General features: G+C 39.3%; 1 protein-coding gene across 2 annotated transcripts in view; it reads right to left on the reverse strand.

Moving 5' to 3' along the window:
• Window positions 1-22,412, reverse strand: part of LOC113959315 (transcription factor RFX3-like) — a 109,796-nt gene that overhangs the window by 53,460 nt on the left and 33,924 nt on the right. For both annotated transcript variants that reach the window (XM_027668242.1, XM_027668243.1), the window contains exons 3-4: window positions 20,001-20,256; window positions 1,488-1,562 (exon numbers count right to left, since the gene is read on the reverse strand). In XM_027668242.1, coding sequence (XP_027524043.1) covers window positions 1,488-1,562; window positions 20,001-20,256 — 331 coding nt within the window. The remainder of the gene's footprint in view (window positions 1-1,487; window positions 1,563-20,000; window positions 20,257-22,412) is intronic.

Genomic DNA, 22,412 nt, shown 5'->3' on the forward strand with positions numbered 1-22,412 from the left:
ATGTTGCAAGATAATGAATATTCATAATATGTGATGTAATTGCTTGGCAAAAGTGTATAAAAGCTCAATTATAAGTTTCTCGGGTCGGAGTAGTTTGTCCAGGGCGACCTGGCTGCTCCCCGGCCGTAAAATAAATACCTCCTGCTTATAGACTGAAAACTTTGTCTCTGAGCAGTTCTTCCGTGCCTTGTTTGGGGCAAAAACTGGCATCAGATTCAAGGTAGATTTAGCAATTCTTTGTATATCTAAGTTTCAATACATATTTATGGAATTTTGAAAAAAAAATTATCATCCATTTAATTATGATACTAAAATAATTTTAGCATATTTCTAGGTTGTCTTATCATGGAAACATTTATTCTAAAAACATCCAAAATTATCTAAATGTCTTTCTTCACATTTTACAGAATTGTGTTTCCCTCACCCAATTTTAGCATTTTCTAAGAAAACTAAATTCTTCCAAGAAATGGTATTGGCTCCTGCTACCTTTTTCTCCCATGATGATAAACTTTAACAAAACAATTTTGGTTTTCACCTCCATATTACCACATTCTTTGGCAGGGGAGATGTCAACAAATGAAAATAAGTCTATAGACTCTACCCAATATACTCATACATTCAAATCACAATCCATATTTACATTTCTGTGGTAAAGGAATACAAGAATCTGAAGACTGCGAAGCAAAAAGGATGCAATATGTATAGAAATTCAGCAGTATTTAAAAATACAAAAGTATTTATACCAGCTGAAGAAAAAACATGTTTACATAACATTTCAAGAGAGACTAACACTATTTAAAAACAAACTGAAGATTAAACTTTGAGCCTTTCTCCTTTACCTAAAAGTTATATTTAATGGCTTTACCACTATATTTGCAACCATCTTTTTATGCAAATATCTTCATCCTTTTATTACAGAAAATTCCTAACTACAGGATTTGCAAAGATAGAACAAAGTAAAAGGCAGAAGAAGAAAACATATTAGAGACTAACATATTGTTTTAATTTATCTCATCAAATGGATCTGCAGAATTCTTATAATAAACTTATTCAGAATAATAGAAATATTGAAAACAAAATCTAAAGTATATTTTTTATTCAAAGTGTGTGTGCTGCTTCTTTCCCCCTTCATCTGCTCTTAAATTATTGTATCAGGTACACAAAGTATAGAAAATTATTTTAAAATGTCAAACCCAGACTACTTAAGACTTATTTTGTTATTATTTTTACATTTACATTAGGACCTAAAAAATAGGCAAATATGGTAAGCAGTGTTAACACAATACAGAACCTAGAAAAGAAATGCACTCTACAATGTCATGACACTTAGCCTGAAAAAATATAGTGACATAAGATGTAGATTACAAGCAACTAAAATGGAAAGATTACAAGCAAATGTAGCAATAAATTAAAACAAACATTTAGAGGCAAGCTAAGCATGCAGAACAAGATAGAGATTAGCTTTCATGAAAGAAGAGACAACTTACATGGCTGTTCAGAAGAGAGCTTCTGTGAGTAGAAAGACCATCAGACTTTTGAAGTGTCTCAATCGCCATTTCAATCTGATAATAGATGTCATTAGAAAATGACTCAAGACAAGACAGTATAAAAGGTTGATCAGAAAAACTCTGATAGATTGCCTTAACTTCAACAGAAATATCTAGTTCAGTCACAGATAAGTGATATTTTCTACTTAAAGGCCCCATCATGAAGTCCACGTGCAGGCAAACCTCCCAATGAAGTCAGGGAGGCATTTTGCTTGCATATATACTGCAGGATTCCACTTTCAAAGTCCAATTTACCTTTCCCCCCACTCATGAAATAAGAGAAGTGGATTTACCAGTAAGCTACATTGCAAACAGTAAAAATAACTAAACAATCAGTGTTTTGAATAAAAGAAAAAAATCCCAGAATAAAATCATAAGAAGGGTCTCAGTGTTTCTTCCTCCAAGTATTTAAGAACTGTGCACACTGAATATGAATAAGAAACAAAATTTCTGCTCTCTTGCAACCATGGAGTAAAATCTCAATCATTCAGTACATTTTCTGCCATTAGCTTCATGGTATAGGATATCACCCCTACAGCCTGTTAGAGCATTCTTTGAATATCCAGAGTTCTCAAGTAAATGAAAATTGGAGGTTTACACAGGCGGTAAGATCCATCCTTAAAAAAAATTAAAATCAGATGGGTTCAGAATAATACTTTTAATGGAAAAAGTAATATAAACCACTAATTATACAGCAGTAATATAAGTCCTAATACAAATGAGTAAAGACAACCATATCCATTCCCCTTCTTCCCTTCCATATTAATATATCTTTTGATTAAGTCAATAATGACATTAAAAATAAAATTACAATCTAACTGTAGTCTAGTTGCAGAGTTAGAATAGCAAAAACATTGAAAGTGATCAAAACAATGGGATGTACAGTAAAAGAAGGCACATAATGAGTCACATTAAATGGAAAAACAAAAAAGCAATGGAAAAGCATCTGTACATTTAAAACCACTTATATCCCCTGTTGACAGTTTTAAAATAAATCTTCCCTATCCTTCTTTAATAATTACAGTATTATAAAAAAAATTTATGCTGGTAAATTGCACTACTAAAATGAGTTCACTTAATATACAGCACAAAACTGAAAAACATTTCAGATTATATTTCAATTAGTGCATAAATAAAATGTGTTTTCCCCTTAACTAATCAAATAGTATTCTTACTGTAGGAATTCTCAATGAAAAAGGAAGTCTTTCTTACAACTGTCTATTATTAGAAGTATAAGCCTTTTTATAAAAGCGTACTAGAATCTGATCAGTGTGCAAGAAAATATAATTCAATATTGCAAAAATGATCTTTAAACCCCGATTTTTTTCTTGTTTCAGTAGAAAATACTATTAGGTCAAACTATTCGATCGGACAGAAAAGGTAAAATTTAAAAGATTACAGTATGTTAAAAATTAAGAAGTTAAGATTTCATCATACTATGATCAACTTACTATATAGTGCAACCATAGACTCTCCCATTTTAACATGATATTATAACATGATACATAATTTAAATTGTAATTCTGAATCTTACTCCACTGTTTGACAATACCTTCTCAATGGCAGTACCACAGGGTTGAAGTCACAGAATCGCAAATCCTGCCTCCTGCTGCTTGTTCAAGCTATTACACTATCCTCTCACTTAGACAAGTTTTTGTGACCTGTTCAAAGAACCAGTCTTTTAAAATCATAAATTATGAAGTTATATATATATATGTATATGTAAAGGAACACATCCCTGCTTCGGTAACAACATATCACTACAAACAGTTGAGGGAACAAGGCACTGGGGAATATATGTGAACAACTGTCACTAATATTACCATGAAAGGCAACATAGAATCATAGAATGGTCTGGGTTGGAAGGGACCTTAAAGATCATCTAGTTCCAACACCCCTGCCATGGGCAGTGACACTTTCCGCTAGATCAGGTTGCTCAGAGCCCCATCCAATCTGGTCTTGAACACTTCCAGAGATGAAGTGTCCGCAACTTCTCTGGGCAACCTGTTCCAGTGCCTCACCACTCTCACAGCAAAGAATTTCTTCCAGATATCTAATCTAAACCTACTGTCTTTCAGTTTGAAGCCATTCCCCCTTGTCCTATCACTACATGCCCTTGTAAAAAGTCCTTCTCCAGCCTTCTTGTAGGTTCCTGTGGGGAAGATGGTTGGGGGTAAAAATTAGACTAAGAATTATAGGGAAAAATGCATCTGCTACTCCCTGGATGGAACGCAGTTGACATGCTTCACAAGGACTCCCCATACAACAATAAGCACCTGCTACAGAAGATGGAATGGAGGATGGAGCAGAGTGGAGATGCTGTGGCCTCCCTCCAAAGAAATCCTTGCAGGGAGGGGAACATAGTGGTACTTTGTAGTTCATAAGACTGTATAGTACCTGTCAACCAAGGGAGACAGATGATGTTCTGCTGTTGAGTCAATAACTATGTCAAAATCCCTCTCCTTGGATGAACTTGGTTCATGAAAGCCTAATCATAATATTAAACACACACCTCCATTCCAAAGTTTCCAGCCTCCAAGATATGGTCACTCTCCTATATTCTTTTGGACTGTATCTTTAAAAGCGAAGCAAGACAATTTTACACCAATCAGAAATAAAGGTGTTATGACTAAAGTCACTGAAGCTCCACCTTAACATAAAGAAACAGTCTAAAAATAAGTCGAGAATAGGGGGAAACTTGGGGGACACTCCACTGAAACTGCTGGGATCAGTCAACAGGTTGAACCTGTCTTCCCCCCCTATAGGGACACCTATTGGGTAAGAATCATATTACTATTAGGATTAGAGCTTGCTTTATAGTATAGTAGATTGCTTTAAGTATGTTTTTGCAGTCAGATACTATCACCAGCAACTCTCGAACATTATTAACCTGTCACAATTTCTATTAATAAAGTCTTATTCCGTAAAATGTTAGAGTGAGTGCTTTATAGGTGCTAGCAGTTGCTGGCAGTGGAAAACTCGTTGGGAAGACACACTGAGGTCAAGAAAAATCTCCCTACACTAAGGATCAAGGAAATCTCCCCTTTTCAAATGACAGCTCCCTTCAGATACCGAAAGGTCACAATAAGGTCTCCCCAGAGCCTTCTCTTCCCCAGGTTGAACTCTGACTTTCAGTCTTTCCTCATAGGAGAGATGTTCCATTCCTCTAATCATCTTGGTGGCCCTCCCTTGGACTTGCTCCAACAGGTCAATGTCCTTTCTTTGCTGGGGCCCCAGAGCTGGATGCAGGACTCCTGGTGGGGTCTCACCAGAGTGGAGTAGAGGGGCAAAATCCCCGCCCTCAACCTGCTGGCCACGCTGCTTTTGATGCAGCCCAGGACACAGTTAACTTTCTGGGCTGCAAGTGCACATTGCTGACTCATGTCCAGCCTCTCATCCACCAGCACCCCCAAGTCCTTCTCTGCAGGGCTGCTCTCGGTCTGTTCATTCCTCAGTCTGTATTGATACTGGGGGTTGCCCCAACCCAGGTGCAGCACCTTGCATTTGGTCTTGTTAAACCTCATGAGGTTCTCATGGGCCCACTTCTCAAGCTTGTCCAGGTCCCTCTGGACAGCATCCCATCCTTCAGGTGTGTCAACTGCTACACTCAGCTTGGTGTTATCAACATATCCATGGCCACAGATCCATAGATTTTAAAGCCAGAGAACTTAATGATTATTATGATCAACTTGTCTTATTTTTTTGAATAATGAAGGTCACAAAGTGTTTGTTACCTCTAAAATTCACCCTTAATTATTTCACTAATCTCATGAACTGAACTAGAGCAAGTATTTCAGAAAGACTTGTGATCTATATTCAAAGTTATAAGTATTCATCATATTCTAGTGTAACCTGTTCCAATAGTAATTCTTTTCATTATTAAACAGTTTGTGCATTACTCCTTGTCTAAATTTTGATGAGTTGCATTTTGAGTTTTATCTGCTACTGAAATATCTCTTTACCATCAGAGAACTTTTTCCCATGCAGGCACCTAACCATAGACAAAGCACCTCTAAATTTTCTCTAGCATGTATATAAAATGGTTTAATTTGAAGGCAGATTTTCCAGACAATGAATCATTTGTCTTGCTCGTTTTGAAAACTTCCAGCTACTTCTGGGTTCTCTCTCATTCTAATGTATTTTATTTTTAAAAATTTCCAGTTTCTGACAGGCTTGGGTCCTCAGGTTTTCAAAATGTTCTATGTGAAACAGGCCCCTGCATGTTGGGGAAGCATCAGCAACTTTAATGGTAAGTTATTCACATGCAGAATCTGTTCCTTCAATCTTTGAAGTTCAAAGTTACGGCCAGGAACTTAGACTTTGGTTCTGGAAAAAGATGAGCATGAACTTAAGTTCACCTTCATTCAGAGTATTGTTTAATCATATATCCCAAATTAAAAAGCGATTATCCCAAATAGTGTTTTGGGATTTGTGGTAGTTTGGACTTGGCTCCCCCGCCAAGTGCTCAAGACCACAGCAAAAGGCTTCCCTCCTCTCCTCCCTTTTTTATGAACACAGGGGAAGGAAAGAGAAGGAAAAAAACTACCAAAAAACCAAAATAACAGAACCAAAACAGTATATATATATTTTACACATATACAGTTACAAAAACTATATACATACAAGAAAGAGAACCCCAACACCCCAAAAAACAGGAAAAAACCCCCAGATATATGCAGTCAATAAAGAACTAGCAAACAAAATCTTAATACTTTCCTTAAGAAAGCAGAAACCACACCACCGGATCTCTCCTCTCTAATCGGGAAAAAAAAACAAACAACAACCTCTCAAAAAAAATCCACAGACCTACATTCCCACATGAGGAACCCAGTCGCAGGGAGGTTGCTTGCTTCCTCCAACACCACTGGAATAGATCTCCCTCCAACTTCCTTCCCTGTTCTATTTATATTTCTGCTTACGTAAAGAATAGAATGGAATATTGGGATATGGATACTTCTTTAGTTTTGACCTGGTTGCCAGGAAGAGGCCTAAACCAAACCACTACAGAGTTTTTTATTAAATTGTAGTTTTGACATTTTGGGAAAAATTACAAAAAAAAATTGAACAGTTTAAATTATATTATGCACATATAGAGATTAATTAATTACATTCCTTACATTTCTGAGGATAATCAATCAGAAATTATAGGCCTATTTACAACTGGACTACTAATTGACAAAAAAATAACATACCTATCTGTTTGAATGTGTGATCAGTCATACTTTTCTTCTTGAAAAACTAATTCTACATGGAAAGACATTTATTAAAATGTTTTGACTGATAACTGAAAAATGTTATCATTCCCACAGCAGCCCCAATCAAAGTATGTTAAACATATCTGCATTACTAATTACTAATGCATATAATTATGAGTGGACATATTAATATAAACATGGGTGGGGAAATTATGGCATGATAATTATGGAAATTGTGATTTTAGACTTCTCCATCAGTTCACTCCATTTGCCTTCTGAAGTGCTAATTTATTATCTACCATAGTCATTAATGGTTAAGAAAGGTAGAACATTTCTGTGGATAATAAATTCAAAAGTGTAATTATTATACATGTCAACTAAATCCTACAATATATGTAATCTTATTAACTGTTGCTGTTAGTTTAAGGTTTTTTGTCTATTAACATTTTATCAGATGAACATATACATTAACCTCATAGATGTCTCTATTGTATATAAATAGAAAAACACTTAAAAATCCAAAATTCACATTGAAAAAGTGCCTTTCTAAAAGTCAATGGCAAGGAAAACTTTGTTCATGATTCAAGTACTTGACACAAAATACTTAAGTTGTTCTGAGGAGGTCAGGACATAGGGAAAAAAACAACTTGGAAGTTTAAGCTCTAAATTACTGAAATTACATGAGCATCCTTCAATTCATTATCTATATTTGTTTGCATTTCTAAACCCCTGTTCACTGACAGTAAAACAGGTTACTTTTGATGATATCTTAAAGACATCTTCTGCCTCATGTCCAGAAGAAATCCATGTCTCTATCTACACAGGCACTGATTTTTAACTTTATCTACTTCCTTTTATTTTTATCTGCTATATATTTAGCAAGTTTTAACTTTATCTGCTTCAAAAATGTTACCATTGTAGGCTTTAAATGAACTGAAATAAAAAAGTTTTCTTTAAGTTGTGGAGAAACTATTAATTCACCAAATGTGTATTCAAAAAATTAAATTCAGCACAGCTAAGACTTGGATACTAGTGATAACTATGTTTGTTGTTATAGCTTTTCCTAGTAACAATTCTTACATTCTCATTGACAATCCTAAACCATGATCTATACACATCACTATAATAATGTTATATGATAAATGGTTGAGAACTCCAAAGTGCTTTCAACATATATTTCAAACCAGTGCATTCATATGAATGGTACTGTCCTCTGAAGAGGTACTCATGCCAGAGCTTTGAATTAGGCAGACAAACTTGCCTAGAAGCAAAGACTTGAAAATGAAGCATCTGTTCTCACAGACTAAGCAAGTGTAGTAGAGCTTTTACTAGGTTATATCAAATTTTGCTCAAGAGAATGAAAAAGTAATTGAAAGACAGAAGAAAAAAAAGCAATTGTTTTAAGATTTTGTGAAAAAATAAGTTTTGCACATATACACAAAACAATCATAAAAGATGTGAAATATGTCTCATTAAATATATATGCCAACTTTAAAAGAACTAAGAAAGGCTTCAAAAGTGTTTATATTGGACTAGATGCACAAACAGTAGGAGGTAGTTCATATTCAAAGGAGAACAAGAGAGAAAATAATGAATTACTGGAACAGTGTTGACCACTTCAGTAAGAACAGCAGTCATCTAATGAAAATATTGAAATTTATCAGAATCCACAGAGTTAGACATAGTTGTGGTCTCTGCTACTGTATCACTTTTCATAATATTTTACTTCTGTTTACCTTCCAAAACAGAATACTGTAACTAATATATTTATAATAATTAAGGAGAAGATAAACAAGTCCAAGAAAATAATGGCCTCCAAAATTCACACTTTTCCCAGTTGGAATGTTTAATTAGTCTGAGGACTTCTTTTCTGTTCCCTACTCAGATAGGACAGCTGGGAGAAATGAATGGGGGCCCTAATTATTTTGTTTGTTTTCTGATGTTGATGTGAGGGTATTTCAGGTGCTATGAGCATCCATTAAATTTCATTAAAATAAACACATCACAGTTATCTTCAGTAGTCTGCATGTGCATAGGGTATGCATATTGACTGATGAATATAAATATTTCTTATGATCAGAAAACAACATATTGGGACCACCATATGGAGCAGAAGCATACATAACATCCATGAATTGGTAAAAATTCAAAATATTTGGCATTTATACCAGATGACTCCCTCCTCCCTAAATTCTCAACTGACAACTCACTGTCCATTTTTATTTCCTTGCTGGATGTTTCAAATGGCTGGTCAAATTATCGATTCCACTCTTTCTCTTCAATACAACCCCTTTTTATAAATCAAACTGTAGTTTGTATACCTCACCTTTCTCATACACTTTCTAAATCTCTGAGCTGCCCTGTAGTTGATCTGCCAGATATGGTACAGACTCAAAAATCTCCCCAAAACATTGTCAAGCGTACTTAGGATTTCTAGAATAGGCACACTCCAGTGAACTAAAAAACACATAGCAAGAGCCATATGCTTCCACATGAGTTAGCCCCATTAGGAAATCGGGATTGAGAAACAAAACAGAAAGTTCAGATAATTATTTTTTAAAATTCAGAAAAAAATATGACAAGATAGAATTGGCAAGAGATTGTCACTTTTAGAACAAACTGTCTATTTAATTAGACATTGTGATGATTTTGCCTGGGGTAGAGTTAATTTTCTTCACAGTGGCTGGTATGGGGCTGTGTTTTGGATTTGTGCTGAACACAGGGTTGATAACATAGAGATGGTTTTCTTATTGCTGAGCAGGGCTTACATAGAGCCAAGGCCTTTTCTGCTTTTCACTCTTCCATGCTGGCAAGGAAGTTGAGGGTGCATGGGAGGCTGGGAGGAGACACAGCTGGGACAAGTAACCCAAACTGACCCAAGGGATAAAGGGATATTCCATATCATATGACATCATGCTCAGTATATAAAATGGGGGGAAGAAGAAGGAAGGGGGTATGTTTGGAATAATGGCATTTGTCTTCCCAAGTAACCATTACACATGATGGGGCCCTGCTCTCCTGGTAATGGTTGAACATCTGCCTGCCCACGGAAAGCAGTGAATAAATTCCTTGTTTTTCTTTGTTTGTGTGCAGTTTTTGCTTTTCCTGTTAAACTGTCTTTATCTCAACAAACGAGTTTTCTAACTTTTACCCTTCCGATTGTCGCCCTGATCCTGCTGGTGGGGGAGTGAGCAAGCGGCTGTATGGGGCTTAGTTGCTGGCTGGGGTTAAACCACAACAGACACACAGGAATCCACTCCTCTAGAAAAGTGCTAACACCATGCCACTAAGATTTGAACTGCAATAGCAGCAGTGGCTAGTCATATTTGACCTACTTTATACATTTTCACAGAAAAAAAAGAAAAAGAACAGACAGAAATTCACTTCAGGGATTCAGAACCATCTCAAATATCAAATTTTGAATACCTCAAAAAAAAAATAGTTGTTGTGTTCCTCTGACCAATTTTTAATAATGAGAATAGTTTTCCATAAGAGTGTATTGGGTTTATGTGGCAAGGTTTTGGTAGACCTGGAGGTGCAGGGATGGCTTCTGAGAAGACACCAGAAGCTGTTCCCATGTCAGAGACAGTTTCAGCCAGCTCCAAGACAGACCCGCCACTGGGCCAAATCTTAGTCAATTGGTGATGTTGCTAGAGCCTCTGTGTTAACATATTTAAGAAAGGGTAAAAAAACCTTCACAATGGCAGCTAGGAGAGAGAAGTGAGAATATGTGAGAGAAACAATTATGCAGCCACTAAGATCAGTAAAGAAAGAGGGGAGCAAGTGCTCCAGGTGTCTGAGCAGAGATTCCCCTGCAGCCCATGGAGGTTAACGCTGGAGCAGATATCCACCTGCAACCCGTGGAGGACCCCATGCTGGACAAGGTGGATGTGCCCTGAAGGAAGCTCCTGGCAGGAATGGCGGTCTGTGGAGAGGAGTCCATGCTGGAGCAAGTTTGTTGGCAGGACCTGTGACCCTGTGGGGGACGCATGCTGGAGCAGTCCATTCCTTAAGGACTGCACCCCATAGAAAAAAAACATGCTGGAGTAGTTTGTGAAGAACTGCAGCCAGTGGGAAGGACCCACATTAGAAAAGTTCATGAACGACTGACTCCCATGGGTGGGACACGATGCTAGAGCAGGAGAAGAGCATGAAGAGGAAGAAGAGGCAAAGTGTTATGAACTGACAGCAACCCCCATTCCCTGTCCCCCTGTGCTGCTCTGAGGGAGGAGGCAGAAAAGTAGGGAGTGAAGTTGAGCCTGAGAAGAAGGGAGGGGTGGAGGGAAGGTGATTTTAGATTTGTTCCTATTTCCCATTATCCTGCTCTGTTTAATTAGCAATAAATTACAATAATTTCCCAAAGTTGAGTCTGATTTGCCTTTGAAAGTGTGGTGGGTTGACCTTGGCTGGCCTCCAGGTGCCCACCAAGCTTCTCTAACACTCCTCCTCCTCAACCAGACAGGGGAGAGAAAAATATGACAAAAAGCTTGTGGGTTGAAATAAAGACAGAGAGGCAGAGGCAAAACAGACTGTTGAGGACTGGGAGTAAAAGTGGCTTGGTGGGCACCTGGTGGCTAGGTCAACCCACCACAAAGAGTTATTTCAGAAACAATTTGTTTGTAATGAATACACTAAATAAAACATACTGATATAGGTATGTGATCTACTGAATAAATATATTAAGAGGTAAAACTAGAAAAAAATACTAGGTGCCACAGGGCTTTTTAAATTTAATTTTTAACACAATTTAAATTTTTTAACACAACAAAACATAATGTCTGAAAGTTAGAGAGAAATAAGCAACATAAGCATATGAGACCAGACTGTAAATGGTGCAAGTGTGTCTGACCTTAGTCTCATGGGGATTTTCTGGAAATCCAGTGGGGGCTGTATGGGGCTGACAAGGGCAGAGTAGGACATATATGTGCTTCTATCTACTGTGCAACACTGAAACCTATCTCTTTTCCTGGAAAGGGATAGGGACAAACCATGATGTTTCACAGCTATTGAGCAGAAAGAAGCAGAGACAGAGTCTTGGGGGACAGAGGTTAATGAGAGTACAAGACCCCCCAAATCCTCTAAACTTGACACTGCAATAGTTAATTCATAACTGACCAACATTTTTAACAGTGGTACTAATTGAACATTTGAATGACTGATTAAACAGATTATTCACCTTCTTGTTATTGGAAACCTAGACTGAATGCCTTTTTTAACTAAACAAGTCACTGTGTTCAGAAGAAGATTTGAATAAAAATGTCAGACCTGTATGATTAAAAGGTCAGACTAGGTGATTTAATATTCCAATGTAACATAAAGATCCATGTATCTCTGATTTTTTATCTGAAGCAGTTTGTTCATCTTAGGATGAATCCAACTATAAAAACTGTGCTGCCAATTACCAGAGGGGGGGAAAAAGGAAAAAAAATCCTTTACCTGGAAAGAGATTGGCTGTTTGAATAAATAAAATCTTTTTTCAAACTACTTTCCAAATCACAACCACTCCAGCTTAAAGTAAGGTTATGTAAGCTTACACATTTTTATTTTTTTTCTCTTAAAAGAATTATAATATTTCCTCCAAAAGTAATTATCAGGATTTGACATTACTATTGGCCCTCCTTATTTGTGGCTGTTATTCTTTTTCTCCCACTCCATTATTGGATGGTTTATTTTAGAAAGGTACCATGTTTTCCATCAGGACAATGCTTAGCACACTGTACTTAGTACCAGGAGTATTAATTATTATTTCAGAAGTATTAATTCATTCATTCATATTGACTTTGGTTTTATTTCCATGTACCTTTTGCTGTGCACAAGCATGACTGAAATAGGATAAATTTCTGAGTCAAGAGTTCCTATGGTTAGTGATGACTGATGAATAACAGTGATTGCAGATCAATCCTAATGAAAAACCAGAACTAATAGATGGGAGTTCCTTCCCAGCTGACAAGCATAATACATTGTTTAATTTAATAACTATATACACATTTTAAAAGTTTTGGCATTAGGAAACATTGATATTATAATTTGAATTTTATCAGAACAATCCTTAAAACATTTACATTTAGTAAAAAGTGCAGGGTGATTTAAATTCTATTATTTATAGGGCAGATAATTTTCTAATTAGTCTTTGCTGTAGCTGCCCATCCTCTGACAGTAACTGTCAGTAACCCACCCAGACTCATCATTCATGTAGGATACAACATGTAATATAATTTCAAATTGCTACAATGTATTAGTAGAATTATCAGGAAGACCTAAGATCTTATAAATGTTACAACTAATTTGCTAGTTACAAAAATGTAATTATTTGATTAATGAGGGTGAATAAAACAACATTAAGTTGTTTATTGCAAACAGTGAAACAGAACTAAATCTTGATATGGTATGAGTGTCAGAGGTTATAATAAGCCCATGCCTGGTTCATTTGCCTCCATGTGAAAATTATCCAAAATTAATTCAAAACATTTGAATACATTTGATGCGTATTACATTGGGAAGCAGGTCTGGCTATATATTATTGAGATCTCTTAAATTCTCTATACAAGTATGAAAAAATATTATGATGGTGCTGGTAGAATTAGGATTAAAAGTGAAATATACCAGATACAAAACAAGAAAAATTGAACTGCTGTGTTGCTCTAGTTTACCTGGTTTATTTATACCTTCTAGTAAATTTAAAACTGAGTATGTGTTTGACATCACAGTTTAAGCTGAACTGCTTAGATTTCAATTGACTATTGCTTGTATGAGCATTGCCGAAAAGCTGATGAAGAAACTCTCTAGACTCATTTTGAGAATAGAGAGCCAAAAAGCATACAGGTTTTGAACCCTATATATCAAGAGCCTTAATTGAATTAGAGATGTAAAGAACTAATTAGAGTTCTCAAGACTGGTGGCAGCCTGTGCTGCAGTGATCATGCTCTGGTGGAATTCACAATCTTGAGGGATTTGGGCCAGGTGAAGAGTAGAGTCAGGGCTCTGAATTTTGAGAGCAAAATTTAAGTTGTTTAAGGAATTAGTGGATGGGACTCCCTGGGAAACTGCCCTCAGGGATAAAGGGGCTGAACAGAGCTGGCAGCTCTTCAAGGACATTATTCTTAGAGCACAAGAGCTCTTGATTCCATCAGGCAAGGAAGGCAGGAAGCCAGCATGGCCCAGTAAGGACCTCCTGGTCAAACTAAAGTATAAGAAGGAAATGCACAGGCAGTGGAACTAGGGACATGGGAACCTGTGAAGAATATAGGGATGCTGCACAAAGGTGTAGGGATGGGATCAGGAAAGCTAAGGCACAGCTGGAACTGAATTTGGCAAGGGATGAGAAGAATGAGAAGGGCTTCTACAAGTACATTGGCCAGAAAAGAAAGATTAAAGAAATTGTACTCTCCTCTCTACCCTGATAAATAGAATAGGAGAACTGGTGACAACTGACGTGGAAAAGGCTTAGGTACTCAACAATTTTTTGGTCTCAGTTTTTAATGAAAATCTCTCTTCCCACATCTCTCAAACCCTGAACCTCAAGGCAGTAACTGGAGGAAAGAAGTCCCTACCATCATAGGAAAAGATCAGTTCTTGACCACCAGAGGAACCTGAGCATACACAAGTCCACGGGACCCAAAAAGATGAATGCCAGGGTCCTAAGGGAATTGGCAGATATAGTTGCCAAGTCACTCTCCATTATATTTGAAAAGTCATGGCAGTCAGGAAACACCCCTGGTGATGGGAAAAAGGGAAACATTTGTACCCATTTTAAAAAAAGCTAAAAAGGAGGACCCTGGGAACAATCGACCAGTCAGCCTCATCGCTGTGCCTGGGAAGACCATGGAACAGATTGTCCTGGAAAGTATTGAGTCCAGTATTATTTAACTTATTCATCAATTACTTGGATGAAGAGATAGAGTGCCTTCACTGCAAGTTTGCTGATGATACAAAATTGTGAGGAGTGGCTGACACTCCAGTGTTGTGCTGCCATTTAGAAGGATCTCAACAGGCAGAACAGAATCTTTTGAAATTCAACAAAGGCATGTGCATGGTCTTGCACCAGTACAGTCTGGGGGTTGATCTTCTAGAAAACAGCTAAGGAGAAGGACCTGGGGATCCTGGTGGACAATAAGCTTTCCATGAGCCAGCAGTGGGCCCTTGTGGCCAAGAAGGCCAATGGTATCCTGGGGTGCATTGCGAAGAGTATTGCCAGCAGGTCGAGGGAGGTGATCCTTCCCCTCTACTCAGCCCTGGTGAGGCCACATATGGAATGCTGTGCCCGGGTCTGGGCACCTCAGTACAAGAGAGACATGGAGCTTCTGGAGAGGGTCAAATGGAGGGCTACAAAGATGATTAAGAGACTGGAGCACCTCACTCATCAGGAAAGGCTCAGGGAACCTTTGGACCTGTTCAACCTGGAGAAGAGATGACTTAGGGGATCTTATCAATGTATATAAGTATCTGAAGGGAGGCTGTCAAGAGGATGAAGCTAGGCTCTTCTTGGTGGTGCTGAGCGATAGGATGAGAATAAACAGACAGAAACTGGAACACAGGAAGTTCCACCTGAACATGAGGAAGAATTTCTTTACTGTGCAGGTGACCGCGCGCTGGAACAGGTTGCCCAGAGAGACTATGGAGTCTCCTTCCCTGGTGATATTTAAGAACCATCTGGATGCAATCCTGAGTAACATATTCTAGGGCCCTCGCTTGAGCAGGGAGGTTGGACTAGTCAACTTCCAGGGGTCCCTTCCAACCTTACCCATTCTGTGATTCTGTGATTCTTTGATTCTGTGACTGTGTATGACAAAACATGGAAAACAAGGAGGTGATTAGAAACACAGACAATATGACCACCAAAGGCAAATCATGCCTGACTAATCTAGTGGTCTTCTACAATCGAGTGACTGAATCAGTAGAAAAGGGCAGAACTATGGATGTCATCTACCTGGACTACTGTAAGGCCTTTGATATGGTCCCCCACAACATTCTGGCCACTAAATTGGAGAGATATGGGTTTGATAGATGGACTGTTAGATGGATAAGAAACTGCCTAGATGACCACATGTGAAGAGTTACAGTCAATGGTTCCATGTCCAAATGGAGATCAGTGACTAGTGGTGTCCCTCTGGGGCTCGTACTGAGATCAATACTGTTTAATATCTTCATCAATGACACACACAGTGGGATTGAGTGCACCCTCAGCAAGATTCCAGATGACACCAAGCTGAGTGATGCAGTGGATTTGCTATATGGCGTCAAGAGGGACCTTGGCAGGCTTGAGAAGTGGGCCCATGTGAACCTCCTGAAGTTCAACAAGGCCAACTGCAAGGTCCTACACCTGGTTCAGGGCAATCCTTGGTATCAATACAGACTGGGGGATGAAGGGATTGAGAGCAGCTCTGCAGAGAAGGACTTGGTGATATACTGGTAGATGAAAAACTGACCATGAGCCAACAAAATGCACTTACAGCCTAGAAAGCCAATCACATCCTGGGCTTCATCAAAAGAAGTGTGGCCAGCAGCTCAGTTGAGGTGATTCTCCTCTACTCCACTCTTGTGAGACCCCACCTAGAGTACTGCATCTAGCACTGAGGTCCCCGGTACAAGAAAGACTTATAAGAAAGACAGGGATAGACTTTCTAGTAGAGCCTGTAGCAGTAGGACAAGGGGCAATGATTGAACACTGAAAGAGGGTGGGTTTAGATTAGACATAAGGAAGAAACTGTTTACAATGAGGGTGGTGAGACACTGGAACAGGTTGCACAGAAAAGTTGTGGATGCCCCATCCCTGGAAGTTTTCAAGGTCACGTTGGTCAGGTCTTTGAGCCACTTGATCTAGTGTAAGATGTCCCTGCCCATACTGGTTTTGGTTTTGGGCCCCTCACTTCAAGAAAGACATTGAGGTGCTGGAGCGTGTCCAGAGAAGGGCAAGGAAGCTGGTGACAGTTCTAGAGAGTAAGTCATATGAGGAGCAGTTAAGGGAGCTGGGGTTGTTTAGCCTGGAGGAGACTCAGGGGAGACCTTATCCCTCTCTACAACTACTGGAAAGGAGGTTGTGGCAAGATTTTCAGTCTCATCCACATTCTTATGCATACAAGCATCCCCAGTGAAGTGCACTGGTTTTGGCTGGGTATCCCGGGTTACACAAAGACTCTGGTATCTACCTTTTTCTTTTCTCTTTTCTCCAAATATGCCTTCTAATTTAGACTGTGGGGAGTGACTTAAGATAATGGTGGTACTCTATTATCCTAGGAGAAGAATGTATCCACCAGTGTGAAAAGACTGGAAGGCTGATGGCTCAGAGGGCATGCACACCTACCACCTCAGGCTACAAACTGGATATTGTTTCTTTGTCCTTACACAAATGACTCATCTGTGATAACTCCCCTTGGGGAGACATCAGGACAATTCATACACATGGCCTGAAGGTATTCATCTCTGCTGATGGCCATAATGGATCCACCTGTGCTTAGAAGGTGTCAAAGACTCTTTAAATGTCCTGTGATTCAGTATTAATCATCCAGTGAAGAACTCCCTGCCCCAGGGGAGGTACCAGAGGCATTCCCACCTACCCTGAGCCCAATAAAAGACCACACTCGGCAGATCGACCACACTCGGCAGATCAAAGGTCTCTTTCCCTCACTCCAGGGGACTTCTACCACCTGGGGCTTTTACCACCACCTCAGCGGATCAGGACTACAACCACCATACAAATTGCAGCAACCAGGTCTCATTGCTGGATCCAGCGGACATCTTGTGGGTCCTTCCAGTAACACCCCTGCTCCAATGGCCTGTGCCAGCACTGCAGCCTGTGAGATCCTGGATCCGAATCTCACAGAATTATTGATATGGGTCAGAACCAACTCACTGTGTGTGAGCGTGTACATGTGGGGAATGGCTGGACCTAGACCTGCAGGTACATGGTAAGGCCTGCACATAAGGCCTGTGCTGAGGGCACATGGCAGAGCCAGAAGGCAAGGCCTGCTGCCCATGCAGAGCACATGGCAGAGCTGAAGGCCCTGCAGCTAGACTATCGGTCAAGGCAGACCTGCCTAGTAAGCCCGCCCACACCATGCCCCTGCAGCCTGTGACTGGCTACAGCACAACTCACTCTGGCCTGGAAGGCACTGACTGGATATCCTGCCTGGTAGGGAAAATGGAACTCTGTAAATGCACAAGACTCCATGTGGTCTCTCTTCTCCCTCTCCAGCTGGCACCATGTGAATCATCGAATCTTGTTGGTAACTATTCTCCTCTCCTTTCTCTCCTTCTCTCTTTCTTTACCCCTTTTAATCTGTTTTCTTCTGTTACTCTTTTCCTTCTCTTGTGGGCAACTTAAAACCAATGAACTGTGTTTTACTAAAGCTGGTATATGGATTGTTTTTAGTGGGTGTTTCCTGTGGAATGGATCTTTGTGCTGAATGTTTTAGTGAAATGCTTTTTTTCTTGGTTGTATTTTATCCCTGTAAAAACCTTTTGCCAAAATATCTTATTTTTCTCACTAAATTAAAAAGAATTTCTCTTAGAGAACAGTGGGTGACTCTTTCTCTGGATGCTAATTAGAGGTTATAATGAACCAAAAGGCTTTTAAAAAAGTCTTAAATAAAAATGTAACCGCTCTGGGCAGTTTATAACTTAATCCAGAGTGCAACACAGCCTCACTAGAGCACTGACCCTCCAAACCATTCCTGACAGATTTCAATGGGTGGGGGGAGGCCAACCACCATCTCATTTTGGTTCGGTGGGCGGGACCTTGGGAATTTTTCTGGTTAGCTTAACCCAGTTTTCTCAGTATTGTTTATCATTCTTCTTGATAAAGAGTTATTTTTTCACTTACATCTAGGCATATTTGGTCTCTCTCTCTCTCTCTCTCTCTCTCTGTATTGGAGAGAACCAGGGGTACTGAATTGGAGGAAGGAGGCTTCCATCTGAGGTCTCTGCACCTCCAAAATGTCTCAAACTGAGACACCAGGATAGAGTGGCTGGTATGTGGCTGTGTTTTGGATTTGTGCTGAAAACAGTGTTGATAACACAGGGATGTTTTGGTTATTGCTGAACAGGGCTTATCAAGGCCTTTTCTGCTTCTCACACTGCCCTGCCAGCAAATAGGCTGAGGGTGCACAAGAAGTTGGGAGGGGACACAGCTGGGACAGCTGACCCCAACTGACCAAAGGTATATTCCATACCATATGATCTCATGCTCAGCAATAAAACTAGGGGGGAAATTGGCAGGGGGGCTATTGCTCAGGGACTGGCTGGGCAGTGATGCCTTTGGATTTTTAGCTTTTTGTAGATTTTAAAGTAACTGTGTAGTAAATATAGATTTTTAGTGTTGTTGTATAGTCTCTCACACTTTAGAATAGTCGTTAACACTTATCAAACCCTATTCCCCACTTCATGTCGAATTTTCTAAATTCTTTAGGTTTGTTTAGGCTCCTTTCAAGGCAGGACTATAGTAAATAGTCCCAGGCTGGAACAACAAGATACCATCACAGTGTCAAAGCAACCTTCAAGCCCAGAACCCTGGAGAAGCTCCAGAGACAGTACATGCCCTGAAGAAGAAGAAGAGGAGGAAGAAAGGGGTCTTAGGACCTCCAACTCAATTTCCGGGGAGGCGTGCTGGGGGGCAGATTTGGGGAGGATCTGGGGGTGGATAGTTCTCATATCAGACCATAAATTGTGGAACCCCTGGACACAGGTGTGCACCTTTGTACTCCTTGCACCAGAAGGCCTTCAGTAAAGACCTGCTCTCTATCTTATCTATACTAATATTGTCTGGTCAGTCCTTTTCTCTGGTTTTTAGGCAACAGCAACTGGACTGGCTCAGTCAGTTGGTGGTGAGCAATTGCTTACATTTCCATCACTTGTCTTTCTTGGATTTTATTTGCACTCTCTTTGTTATTTTTTTCTTTTCCTTATAATTTATTATTCCTATCAGTATTATCACTATTATTTCTATTTTAAAATTAATAAACTGTTTTTATGTCAACCCACGAGTTTTCTCACTTTTAATCTTCTGATTCTCTCCTCCATCCCACTGGGTGAGAGTGAGTTTGTGTCTCCGTGGTGCTTAGTTGCCAGCTGGGGTTAAACCATGACAGCACTTAATACTATTCACATGTACAATGTTAAACTAAATGTAAATATTTTCAAGACAAAGCCATGTATAACTGATTCTGCCAACATGCTTTTTGCTACGGAAACATGTCAGCATGCAGGAACATCATAGTGATTAAGAAATATCCCCAAAGATTTAACGTAGTTCTGAAGTACTTACTGTAGCTGGGGAGGATCGTGTTGTATGAGTCACTGAATGACCAGAATTTTCCATTGAATTGCCAATCAGATAGGTCCCTCCTGAGCTGCTAATGAGCTGTCCTCCTGCAACACCCATCTGAATCCCTCCGGTGCCCACCATACTATGAGAGGAGACCACTGTAGTTGCCTGTGCAGAACTTCCTTGAGTATCGAAGTAATTTCCCCCAGTGTTTTGGCTATACATCTGGGTTTCCGTGTAAGGATAAGTTGTTCGACTTCAGGAAAAGAAAATAAAAGAAGTAATGGTTATTTATTTTGATTGTTTAAGTGAGGGAAACATAATTATAGAAAAGAGTGTACAGTTGCTATAACCAAACTTAATAAGATTGGCAAAGAACCCCTGCATCTACACAAAATAGCATTTCATATGTCAAAGTACTGAGTAATTAACTTGGACTCACTGTTAAAATAAGTATTCATTAAACTTAATAGAAAATGGTTTTAGTCCCATCTGAAGAGTGGAGAAAAGTATGACAAAAATTGAAGATGTGAGAGGGAGATCTCATTCAAGTATTAATATATTATATAGTAATTTATCAAACTGTTGTAACTTTTAAAATCCTACTGTCAAAGATGGATTTTTATTTATATTCTGTTTATTTTGTGTACTGTTCTCCTGGTTTCAGCTGGAATATAGATAATTTTCTTCCTAACAGCTGGTACAGTGCTGTGTTTTGGATTTAGGATGAGAATAATGTTGATAATACACTGATGTTTTAGTTGTTGATAAGTAGTGCTTATACTAAGTCAAGGACTTTTCAGCTTCTCATGCCCTGCCAGCAAGAAGCACAGCCAGGACAGCTGACCCCAACTGACCAAAAGGATATTCCATGTGTCTGCTCGCAGCCCAGGATGCCAACTGAATCTTGGTCTGCATCCAAAGGAACATGGCCAGCAGGTCGATGGATGTGATTCTCCCCCTCTATTCTGCTCTTATGAGACCCCCCTCACCTGGAGTACTATGTACAGTTCTGATGTCCTCAATATAAGAGGGACATGAAACTGTTGGAGAAAGTCCAGAGGAGGGCCACAAATTGATAAGAGGACTGGAGCACCTCTCCTATGAAGACAGGCTGAGAAAGTTGGGGCTGTTCAGCCTGGAGAAGAGAAGGTTGCATGAACACCTCATAGCAACCTTCCAGTATCTGAAGGGGACGTATAGGGAAGCCAGAGAGGGAATCCTCATCAGGAACTGTAGTGATAGGACAAGGAGTAATGGGTACAAATTGAAAAAGGGGAAATTTAGATTAGATATTAGGAAGAAATTTTTTCACTGTGAGGGTGGTGAGATACTGGAACAGGTTGCCCAGGGAGGTTGTGGATGCCCCAACCCTGGCAGTGTTCAAGGCCAGGTTGGATAACACCTTGAGCAACCTGTTCTAGTGGGAGGTGTCCATGCCCATGGCAGGTGAGGTTGGGACTAGATGAGCTTTAAGGTCCCTTCCAACCCTTAACATTTTGTGATGTCATGCTCAGTATATAAACTGGGGGGAGCTCGCCAGGGGACTGGAATCACAGCTCAGGGATGGGATGGGCATCGGTCAACAGGTGGTGAGCCATTGCATTGTGCATCACTTGTTTTGTATATTCTATTTTTTTTATCTTCCTTTGTTGTCCTAGTAAACTTTCTTTATCTCAACCCATGAGGTTTACTTTTCATAGAATCATAGAATCATCAAGGTTGGAAAAGACCTTTAAGATCAAGTCCAGCCATCAACCTCAACAGTTGTCAAGTCCAACTGTCAAACCTTTTTTTCCCATTTCTCTTCCCCATCCCACTGCAGGGAGGGAGGAGCAAGCGAACAGCTGTGTGGTGCTTAGTTGCTGGCTGAGGTTAAACCACGACAACTGTGTACATTGCAAAACTGTAAACGTGACAAAAAAATATCAGCCAAGATGGTCCTAATACGAGAGTCCTATAAATGTTTTGCATTGATTTTAAATTCACTGAAACTCTCTGGCCGAAGCTTGAAATTATAAGCGCATTTGTATTTTAAGACATTCAGTTAGTTCAGCAGAGTGAAATTTTAAATTGGACGGCAATATGTACAGTGTTATGTAGAGCCCTTCCCAAATCTTCGTTCGTGAAACCTAGTCATGATGATGATGAAAAAGACAAAAAACTAAAATAGAGTTACAATTTGTGAAGGGATTTGTGAAGGGAGTAAAAAATTCAGAGGAACATCAGTAATTTAATAGAATTCTTTCCAACTATTAAACATTTTAGCCTAATTAACCAGTTAAACTTTTCACTTAACTCATGAACTTTATGTCATTCTTTACTTCATGTTCATAATGACTTGAATCACTACCCTTTAATGAGTTATAATCTATTATTAGCTATTGAACATAGTGGATATTTGGTCCTATG

Source organism: Corapipo altera, unplaced genomic scaffold, assembly GCF_003945725.1.
Source record: "Corapipo altera isolate COAL_440 unplaced genomic scaffold, ASM394572v1 61287, whole genome shotgun sequence".
NCBI classification, from domain to species: Eukaryota; Metazoa; Chordata; class Aves; order Passeriformes; family Pipridae; genus Corapipo; species Corapipo altera.